We start from the raw sequence: 11844 nt of genomic DNA, 5'->3' as shown, positions 1-11844 counted from the left end.
TTTTTTTTTTTTTTTTTTTTTTTTTTTTTTTTTTTTTTTTTTTTTTACCACAGTATTTCCCTCTACTAGTTTCTAAGCTTCAGGTCTTACATTAACAACTTTGATTCATTTGGAGGGTTTTTTTTTTTTGTGCAAGGTGAACAATATGCATCTAGTTTTATTTTTTGACAGATGGAAATTCACTTTCCGAAGCACTGTTTGTTCTCTCCAATGTATGTTTTGAAACATTGTAAAAAAGTCAGGTGGGTGGGCCTATGTGCCGCCTCTCTGGGTCTTCAGTTCCATTGATCTATGGTCTGTTTTTATGTCAGCACCATGCTGTTTTGTTACAGGATCTCTGTAGTATAGCTAGGATTAGGTATTGTGGTGCCTTTAGTACTGCCTTTTCTGTTTAGGAGTGTTTTTTTTTTTTTGGTCTTCTGTGTTTTCATATAAATTTAAAGTTGTGTATTATAGTTTAGTAAAGAATATAATTGGACTTTCGGTGCATATTGCTTCCAGGCTTGCATGGTATGAATTGCTTCCTTCACCAGGCCCTCCTTGCTATGAGGTAATCACACTTCCAAAACTGAGACATGCAAACTCTAGTTGTTTCTGTCAGGTATTTTGATTACTGCAACAGGAAAACTAATGCAGGATAATGGAAGAATTTCTCCAAACACAATGAGGGAATAATATATTTTTTTATGCATTTTCATTTTAAGTGTATTCAAATGAAAACATCAGCTATTTTACTAGAAAAGAGGAAACATTTTCAGACAGTTAAAGGCAAATGGTTTCATGGACTGACAAGTGTAATAAATGTAATTAACATGCTGACAGCTTAGATAGCCATGTTTGTAATGGAATACATATATTTATTGAGATTTTTGTATTTTAAATTTAATTATTTATGCACAGGTGTTTTGCCTGTGTGTCTTGTCTATCTGTGCATTATGTATGTACAGTGCCTGTGGAAGCCATAAGAGGACACCCAATCCTTCAGGTCTGGAGTTTCAGACCTGTGATCCTCATATGGGCTCTAGGAATCAACCCTGGGCCCTGCTTTGGAAGAGCCGTCAGTGTTTAGTTCTCAGCATCCATGTCAGGCAGCTTACAACTTCAGCTCCAGGGGATCCAACACCCTGTCTAGTCTCTGAAGGCACCTACACTCACGTGCACATACTCACACGCACAAACACCAATACATGTACTTAAAAATGAAATAAATAAATAAATAAATAAATAAATAAATAAATAAATGTTAAAGAATTTACTGAAATAAAATGGAACATTTTATGTAATACTTTGCCTATAGTGGGATTACATTGTCATCATGAAAATAGTATAAATATTAATGAAAATATACTCATATCTTAGTACATTTAAGAATATAGATCATTAATTGTATATTCCAAAATTGGCGGAGTTTACCATAAGAGAAACAGCATTTTATATGTAAGTAAGAATTCTGATACCAGCTGTGTGGTGCTGGATAAACTATTTAAATTTATGTGGTCTGTGCCTGATGCTGTGGGCTTGTAATCTCAGGATTGTGTTTTCCCAGGAAGAGAAGAGAGAAAGGTAAAATAGGAAAGCTTTCATAAAGTGTTGGAAGGAATAACCATGATGAACTGCTTTGGAGTAGAGTTTTGTGGTTTCTTAAAATGTTAGCACTGAGTTATATTATAAGTTAGCAATTCCACTACTATTTATTGAATAGAAGTGAGGCACATATCTATATAAAAATGTGAGCATAAATGCTCATAGCACTAAATTTGTTTCAAAAAAAACGAGAACTGAACTGTCTCTCAGCCAGTGAGTGGCTACTCACATGTGAAGTCATGAGGCCATAGGAATGAAGCACTTGTGTGCTGCAACAAGGACACACCCTGACATCGTAAGTCAAAACAGCCTGTAAGCCACACACCCTGTTACCTGTTAGTGTGAAGTGTACAGATAACAACACTGAGAGACAGAAAGGAGATTACTTTGTTAATGCTGATGTATCTTCTTGTCTGTCCTTCCAGACACTCCATATTCTCCCTTTTGTTCTTTCCTCCTTTTTTTTTCCCCAGGGTTAGGATCCTGCCTAGGGTCTGTGCATGTGAGATAAGCCTGCTACCACTGAGCTACAGCCACAGCTCTCCTCTTGCTGAAAATTTAAATTACTTTGAGTATCAGGATATTTGATAGCATCACTATGACTTATTTCTGTTCAGCCTCAGGATATCTGTGGTCCTGTATGCCAACATCAAACAGTACCTTTTTTTTAAAAAAATTATTAGTTACATTTTATTAACTCTGTATCCCAGCTGTATCCCGCTCCCTCATTCCCTCCCAACCCCACCCTCCCTCCCTCATGTCCTCCCTTCCCCTTTCCAAGTCCACTGATTGGGGAGGACCTCCTCCCCTTTCATCTGACCCTGTTTTATCAAGTATCTTCAGGACTGGCTGCAAAGTCCTCCTCTGTGGCCTAACAGGACTGCTCCTCCCTTGGGGGGTGGGGAGGTCAAAGAGCCTGCTATTGAGTTCCTGTCAGAAATAGTCCCTGTTCCCCTTACTATGGGAAACCAATTGGTCACTGAGCTACCACGGGCTACATCCGAGCAGAGGTTCTAGGTTATGTCCATACATGGTCCTTGGTGGAGTGTCAGTTTCAGAAAAGACCCCTGTGCCCAGATATATTTGGTCGTTGTGGAGCTCCTATCCTTTCCGCATTGTACTATCTCCCCCTTCCTTCATATGATTCCCTGCACTGTGCCGAAGGTTTGATTATGAGTCTTAGTATCTGCTTTGATACAATGCTAAGTAGAGTCTTTCAGAGGCTCTCTGTGGTAGGCTCCTGTCCTGTTACTTATTTTCTCCTACATCCAATGCACATCCCATTTGTCTTTCTAAGTGAGGATTGATCATCTTACTCCGTGTCCACTTTCTTGTTCATCTTCTTTAGGTGTATAGATTTCATTATGTTTATCATATCTTATAGGTCTATATAAGTCAGGATATTCCATGTGTGTCTTTCTCCTTCTGGGATACTTAACTCAATGATCTTTTCTAGATCCCACCATTTGCCTGCAAAGTTCATGATTTCCTTGTTTTTGATTGCTGAGTAGTATTCTATTGTGTAAAAATGCCACACTTTCTGTATCCATTCCTCCTTTGATGGACATCTGGGTTGTTTCCAGCTTCTGGCTATTACAAATAAAGCTACTAAAAACATGGTTGAGCAAATGTCCCTGTTGCGTACTTGAGCCCCTTTTGGATATATGCCTAGCAGTGGTATAGCTGGGTCTTGAGGAAGCACTATTCCTAATTGTCTGAGAAAGCGCCAGATTGACTTGCAAAGTGGTTGTACAAGTTTACATTCCCACCAGCAATGTAGGAGGGTTCCCCTTTCTCCACAACCTCACCAGCATGTGTTGTCACTTGAGTTTTTGATTTTAGCCATTTTGATGGGTGTAAGGTGAAATCTCAGGGTAGTTTTTATTTGCATTTCCCTAATGGCTAAGGATGTTGAGCATCTCTTTAAGTGTTTCTCTGCCATTCTGTATTCCTCTACAGAGAATTCTCTGTTTAGCTCTGTAACCCATTTTTAAGTGGATTATTTGATTTATTGCTTTTTAACTTCTTTAGTTCTTTATATATTCTGGATATTAATCCTCTGTCAGATATAGGGTTGGTGAAGATCCTTTCCAAGTCTGTAGGCTGTCGTTTTGTTCTGATGACAGTCTTTTGCTTTACAGAAGCTTTTCAGTTTCATGAGGTCCCATTTATTGATTGTTGCTCTTAGAGCCTGTGCTGTTGGTCAAACAGTACCTTTTAGCATAGTAAATAACTGTATTGCTTGTTGTGTTTACTCTTAGGTTAAAGAAAAATTCACTAAATGATTATTTTTAAAAGTTAGGCATTTAGAATAAATTCTGAATGGTATATGTTATCTTCTAGGAGAGAGAATATACTCTTGACCATATACTCTTAAACATTGACTAAGAATTTGGTGTTTGATTGTGTGGTATTGTACACTATTTGTGTAACTCTGTCCCTTTTCAGCCTTAACATTCTCATGTACAAACTGTGGCTGTGCTGGAAAGTTTTATGTCAGCTTGACACAAGTTAAAGTCATCTGAGAGGAGAGAGCCTCAATTAGGCAAAAGTCTTTATAAGATCAGGCTGCAGGCAAGCATTTAGGGCATTTTCTTAATTAGTGATTGACAGAGGAGGGCTCAACCCATTTTGGGTGATGCCATCCCTGGGCTGTTGGTCCTGGGTTATACAAGAAAGCAGGCTGAGCAAGCAACAAGGAGCAGGCCAGTAAGCAGCACCCTTCCATTGCCTCTCCACCACCTCCTGCCTCCAGGTTTCTATCCTGTGTAATTCCTGCCCTCATTGCTTTTGACGACGATCTGTTACATGGAACTGTGAGTGAAATAAGCCCTTTTCTCCCTGAATCACTTTTGGTTATGGTGTTTCACTGTAGCAGTATTAACCATAACTAAGACATTGGCTAATAGAAGATCCTAGCTAATATGTTGTTACAGAAAAAAGTAACTTGCATCTTTATATTTTTCTGAATATGTAAATGGCCTACAAATGTCCATTGTTTTATCCTTTTCTTGTATACTGATGTCTTAATGGAACTAACATCACTTTTTACCATTTCATGAAACTGGAAGTTTAATAATTGGAACTTGAAGAAACTTTTTGGAAAATACTTACAGTGTTTGACCATTATGTTCATAAACTTTGATAAAGTATTCATAGGCAGTGGGCAGAGACGCCAGTTTTCATGTTGTCTCTATAAATACTGGACAGGTGGCAACCTTTTTGCTTTTGTGATTGTTTGCCCACTTGAGATAAATTACTTCTTCTAGATATCCAAATGGTGTGCCTGCAAGAGATCATTTACCTCAAACAGGGGAGGATGCTACTTTTGTTGAAGGGCTGAAATATCAATCATCGTGGGAATTGAATATAGGTAGCTGAACTTTTTGGTACAACTGTTCTAAAAATAAAAATAAAACAAAAATATAAAGATAGAATCAAAAGGACTTGATTTAGCTTCTAAATATATCTCTGAAGACATACAAAGGTAGATTGACACAGTAGACTATTAGTACATTTTATTATTACACATCTCTAATTTAATTCTCTTAAGTAATTCTTAATTGCCTTGAAGATAGATGACTCAAACACACCCTTGCTCATAAGTTGCTACTCCGCTTACTCCTATTATACACTTTAGTAAACTTTGTAGAAGTCGGAGCTAAAAGGGCTAGACTCAAAGCCTAATTGTGTTCAGGTCAAGACTGAAGTTTTGTATGTAGGAAGGTCAAAGCAGTAAGAAATTGTATTTCTGTTGATGAGAAGTTATTGTAATGAAGACTTTAGCCAGGCCTGGCTGCACACCTATGGTACCAGCAGCTGTGAATTGAAAGCACGAGGAAGATTCCAAGGCAAGCGTGGCCTTTATAGGGAGTTCTAGGTTAGCCTGCGCTCATTGTGAGACATTATTTAAAAGAATTTTTTTGGTTTTTTTTGGGCTAGGAAATATTTTATTGACAACCAAGGGAACACACAGCCATAAGAGAGGGAAATACACAGGACTGCAAAGTAAAACTCGACAGCCAGTAAGGGTCATTTGAGCCAGGAACACTGCAACCTGGTTCCTCACATTCTTCTACCAGTAGGCACACAGATTGGACATTCGAGGGAGGGGGCAGTAGTTCTGGTGTCCCAGGGAGTGAGAGGATATGTGATGCTTCATTATGAGTGACAGGGTGAGGAGATAAAATGGAACTGAAGTTCATCATTGCCCAAGGCCACCTCCTCCTCCAAGAGCCAACAGCAGGTGGAGGACGGAACCACAGAGAATCTTGGAATCACTGCCGTCTTCTTATCCATTCATTTGCCACTATAGATGAGCCGCTGCTGTTGTGGGGGAATTCCCTCTTCCACATGCTCCTTGATTCATTCCACCTTGTCTGTGGGTTCAATGTCAATGTTAATCTCCTTTCCAGTCAGTGCCTTCACTTTAATTAGCATCTTCCTCCCAGGTTGGGGCTGCAGGCAGCTAGAATGCTGATTCTCCCCCAAAGAAAATTTTAAATTAGCATTGTCACTGACATTGTTCACATTACTCATCATTGATGTTTTTATATACTTTATTGTTAATTCACTGTTACTCTTTACTTAAAGGGGGTTCTCTTTCTGAGTTGAAAAGCTCCATTTTAATTAAAAAACACACTATAGACATGTATAGACATGTATTTTCAGTAGTAATAGATTTCTGTAATGTTTTCTAAAGACTTCTTGTTTTATTACACACATCATCATGTACATGCTACTCATCTCTGTATTTTGTTATGACAAACATCACGCTGTTGTGTTTGCTGTGGCTGAAGGATGGGACTCTCTGTTCCCTTGGGAGTCCTGTCACCTTGAGGGTTCGAATTACTAGGCCAGTCAGATGCTTAGGAAATTGTTTTGAAGATTTCAACTTTGGCGTAAAAGCACATGCCTGTTCTATTAGAGAAAGTAATTATATAACCTATGATCTGCTTCTTATAAAGGTCACATTATTTAAGTTGGGAAAATGAGTAGCAATTGTATTTTAACAGGAGTAAATTTTACAATAGTTGAGACAAGTAAAGAGGATTTGTAGTGACTTTTGTTTTCTGTCATGCAAATAAAGATGGAATTCTGGCACTTTTCCTGGTGTCTTTTTCTCTTTTATTATAAAATTGTATTCCATATGATAAAATGTGAGCTGTATTGTAAAAGTGTTTCTTCAAACAGAAATTATTTATTACTCTGACTTTAATTCATGGTGGTCAGCACACGTGCTTAGAATGTGTCTTTGCCTAATTTCTTAACCATTCAGAAGAATGCCTCATGGAATTTTATTGTCAATTTTCTCTTTAATTAGAGGTTATAGTCTACCAAGCACATTTCAGTGATATAGTAAAAAAAAATGTATTAAAATTTAATTGTAGTTGAATTTTTATTTTAGGGCTTTTTATTGAAAATGTCATTAACTTTTTATTACTTAAAAATTTAAAAACAGATCTTATATTTGGTTAAAAGTAATTTTGATATAATAGGAAAATGAATATTACTTTTCTTGGTATTTCTGAATGTGTTGCTAAGTTCAGTATTGTTGCAGTTGCTATGAGAGTAAAATGGAATATGGTTTATCCAACAAATATATAAAAATATCCATATATGCAAGCCTGGCATAGTGATGATAAGGCAGTTGGAAATGAAAGAGGACAAATAAAAAATAGAGTGCAACTTGAGACAGAGAATATGTATATTTGATATGAGAATGATGTATTATATAAAATATTAAGAGAAAAACAAATTTACTATTCTTTCACTGAACAATGAATTATTTAATATATACACTTAGTTATTAACTGTTCTACATTATGTGTTGAATGCCATCTAATTGTGCTAGTAAACTTTTTGTCATTCATTACTTATTAAATGACTCATTATTAACAAAAGAATTGTGTATTTTAATTAAACTCTGGGTGACTTTGTCCAGGACACACTTAGAGAGTATATTTTCAATGAGTATCATATAGAATGAAAATGCATTACCTTATATTCTCTGAAGCCAATGCACCAACAACTAATGGAATAGAATTTAAATGCACAACATTATACTTTATCAGCGTGGCACATTTTATTTTATGCTTAACCGAAGCAACGTGGTTTTCAAATTTTGACTGCTGCATGGCATAGAAGATTTATCCTTCCATTTATACATTGAGGAAGAGGGTAAATAGAATACAGTTCAAAGTTTAGAAAACAGCGTGAGGTAGGATGCAGAATATTGGTGAGACAGCTCTTAATGCCAAGGAAACCATTGGTCACCTCTTAGTCAACGTGTCCCTTCATTTTGAACTGTATGTAATCTCACAATTGATACAATACATTTTGATTTGGTGACATTGCCTAAGTTTTATTGTGCTTCTGATAGAGAGAAGATTTAAATTAACTCCAATAGTAGAGATTTCTAAGATGTAGAATGTACACTGCTAGATTTGAGTCTGAAGAGTCTCAGTGCTGACCCTTTCACTTGGATAGCATCACAAGACAAACAAGGATAGACTGAGACCTGCTTAGAATAGGGAAACAAAATGTATAACCTTTCTGAAGGCATAAATAAGCCTATTAATCATTATCTGGAATATCAATTACTTGGAAGAGTTGTAATAGTTTTATTTTTCAACATTAGGTATAATTATTAATTACAGACCTGATGATCTGGTAGTAATCAGCTTGTGTTGCAAATACAGGGACCCTCAAGTCCATTAGATGCAGGGTGATTACTGAACTCCCATGGGGAAATAAATAATTGTAGAATTTTTAACTGTCCCAGAACAAAGCAAATTATGTTTTCTTGTCTGAGACTACTAAGTATTATGGCACCAAGGTCAAATCTGTCATAATGATGACTGTCATAATTATAACCTAAATCATATGATGTTTTAGAAAACAGAAAGGGAAGGTATTTCTATGACGGTGTTCCACGTGAAGGTCAGACTGTAAGGTCATGACATTTTCTATAGGAGTACTATTCAGTAAGTATTGTGCTCTGCTTTTCATTTGATGTTTCATGGGGAAAGGACGTTTCAGATGGATTACTACAAATGAATGAGAACTATGTAACTGAAAAGTTATTCTATTGTGATCAGTAACACTGTGAAATCAACATGAGGCAACTCATATTTTGTGATTTTTTTTTCATTTCCTTTGAAGATCCAAATTCCAGAATTTGCGGACATTTGCTCATAGGTGCAGCCAAGAATTCTTTTGCAAAATTAATGGATAAAATTAGTTTGGTAATGGAAAGCATACCACTGCATAACAACCGGAGCATAACGTATGTAGAAAAAGATTCACTGGTCCAGAGGCTGGCCCGAGGACTTCACAAGGTGAACACACTGGCCCTGAAGTATGGTTTCCGCAGCCATATGCCCATTATGGTACGTGCTGCTTCACTTAAAAGTGACTTTACGATTTGTGGGTTAAAGTGTGTATCAGACTTACTTATATTTTAAGTCATTTGTATGTGAATAATTTAATTTCACATAAACTTTTAATGAAATGAAAAGGCCCCTTGAATAAGTTTACTTACTTGATTTAGCAATAGCTAGTATTATTTTTTTCATAATGTTTGAGTTACATTTAATTGAGTAAAGTGCTCATTGCTATAGGTTTGTTAGTAAGTTTGTAGCTGATATTTGTAAATATATTCTTATTTAACAACAGAAAAGTACTGCATCATTACAAAAATACATATTTGGATTCACACAAAGGCTGCATGCAGCTGAAGTGGAGCGCCGCTCACTGCGTCTAGAAGTTACAGAATACAAACGAACCATTAATGAAATGAAGAAGGAGCTTGACAAATCACACAATCTGCAAATGCAGCTAAATGAATTCAAGCACTCAGTAAGTGGGTTTGGCTTAGTAAACAATGGCTGTGTGGTATTTTCTGTCTTTTCCTTAACATTGAGTGATTATTAGCAATAATTCAAAGTCTTTAAAATTTTCTGTTATTTATTTTTTCCATTTTTTTATTGAAAATAATTTTTTATACAGTATATTCTGATTAGAATCCCCTCCTTCAGCCCTTTTTTAGATACTCTCCATTTCCCCTCTTGCCCAAATCCACACTTTTAATTTTTCTCTTTCATTAGAAAACAGGCCATCTCATTAAATAACAATGAAAGCAAGCTACAATAGAACAGCAACAACAACAAAAGGCAAACACACAGGAAAAAAAATGAGGCAAAGAAAAAGTATAAGAGAGATATGTAGATACAGGGACACATATGTTCACACAGGAATCCTATAAAAATACAACACTAGAAAGTAATATATAGGCAAAGGACCTATAAGGTTAAAAACAAAATCCTCCAAAAATGCCACTGTGTTCTTTTTGGGTTGGCCATCTCCTGCTAGGCATGGAGCCTGCCTTTAGGAGTGGGTTGCATACCCGGCATTTAATTAATTAACTAATTAGTTAATTACCAATGTGCATATATATGGGTGTACGTGCATTGTGTGTGCATGTGCATGCATGCATTTATGCACTCGCTTGTACCACAGCACGAGTGTGGAAGTTTGAGGCATCTTTTGGGAGTTGGTCCTCTCTCCCACCATGGGTTCTGGGGGTCATCCTCAAGTTTTCAGGCATAGCAACAAATACCTTTACCTGCCAAGCTGTCTTGCATTTCTGAGATTGGCATTTTAAAGTATGCATTTTTATTTTGATGAAAACTTATATTTTTCCGTTTGACCCAGGCTTCTGGTTAACAGCGCTAACAGCCCTAAAAGGTGTGTGATGGGATGTGGGAGTTAAGGAGGATTGTTTTTTCCCTCAGAAAGCTTCCCTTTTAAAATGCCTTCTATTGAGGAGCCTGCTGTTTGTGGAGGAGAAGAAAGTCTCCTCGCTTATGGTTTGAGTAATTTTTATTTTTATACTTTATACTCTCTTATAATTTAAATATTTTGAATAAGTTAGATTATTTAGTGCTGTTTTTAGTATCACACATGTGCTCATGCTATAAATTTATACTCAGATTTAATTAAATCAAAGCTTTCTCTGTCTATGGGTTGTATAATTTCTGGGCCCTGATGAAACTATTTTTGTCTTATTTATCAGAAAGTTGAGAGATAAAGAAATTCATTAAATGATAATAATTTATATTTTTCTAGATATGTACAGTGAGGTAAGTTTTTTATTCTGCCATTCCTGGAGTTTTTAAAGAATCTGAGTCAGGTTGCATTATGTTTGTGATAAGTAGTACAAATCTACCTTAGGTCCCCTTTCACAGTGGGAAAGCTGTGACTTGTAAATAAACACGTGCAGCCAGCATGAAGAGACCTGGGTGTTTCCCCTTTCCGCATGTACTTTGGAGGACGTAGCTTTTGTGAAACAGCTTTCTCCTTTTCCTACAAGATCACACTGTCAGGTTTCTTGTAACTGTGTTTACTCACTCAGTGCTTTGAAGAAGGGATATTTGAGTGAGTCTGACCTGGATCCCATGTGTCTCTAGACCAGCGTCCTGTCTAGAGCTGTTGGTTTTCCAGAGCAGTGTCATGACCTCCGTGTAGTCACAGTATCATAAGTCATCTTTCATACTGCGGCATAGAGTTTCATTAGCAGGTGTTCACATCCCAATATTCTTTAATTCTTCTCTGCATTGGGTGAGAAAGCTGAATGAGTTCTCAGCTCAGTGCTGCTCCCTCCATGTATATAGGCAAGAAAACAAGTAAGGCAAATTTTGATAACTACAGTGGCTGGGGAAAACTAAAACAAGGTAGCAGATAGTGTGAGTATGGGTAAGAACTGCCAGAAAGAGGACACTGGGCCAGACAGAGCCGAGCAATAACTCACTGAACACAGACTGAGGTAATTGTTCAAATACTTATGGTCATTTGGATACCATTTTAAAGGCTTTCCATTTCATAATCATAAATTTACAAAAACGTTATTTGGAATTTCAGGTGTTTTCTAAGATTTTCTTTGACTAAAAAATAACTTTAAAAGTGTGATTGTTACACTTTAAAAACCAAAGTGATAGTTTACCTTGACTTTTTATTTTGAGTAAAACGAATTTTATGTTTTGTTTTATAAATAAGTTCTTGGAAATGTTTGTATTATATTATTTTGCAAATTTTTATTTATGTATATGTGTTTGTGTGAGTGTATGACGTGTGTCCAGGTAGCTGTTGAGACCAGAAGAGATCAGGTGCCTGGAGCTGGAGTCCTAGGTGGTTGTGAACCCCTTTCCCCAGCTTGTGGCTGCTGGAACTGGAACTCTGATCTTCCAGAAGAGCAGGAAG

The 11844-nt window shown here is 36.7% G+C and overlaps 1 protein-coding gene and 1 pseudogene across 1 annotated transcript in view; one reads left to right on the top strand and one right to left on the bottom strand.

Annotated features, from left to right (window-relative positions):
• Ccdc171 (coiled-coil domain containing 171) overlaps positions 1 to 11844 on the top strand; it is a 330679-nt gene that overhangs the window by 134911 nt on the left and 183924 nt on the right. Inside the window, exons 20-21 of the mRNA XM_055591708.1 lie at positions 8749 to 8975; positions 9262 to 9444. Of these exons, the coding sequence (XP_055447683.1) occupies positions 8749 to 8975; positions 9262 to 9444 (410 nt within the window). The remainder of the gene's footprint in view (positions 1 to 8748; positions 8976 to 9261; positions 9445 to 11844) is intronic.
• Positions 5789 to 6024, bottom strand: LOC129665159 (NEDD8-like; annotated as a pseudogene).

Source organism: Psammomys obesus, unplaced genomic scaffold (assembly GCF_907164565.1).
Source record: "Psammomys obesus unplaced genomic scaffold, mPsaObe1.curated_primary_1811, whole genome shotgun sequence".
NCBI lineage: Eukaryota > Metazoa > Chordata > Mammalia > Rodentia > Muridae > Psammomys > Psammomys obesus.
This window is presented reverse-complemented; position numbering and strand designations above follow the sequence as displayed.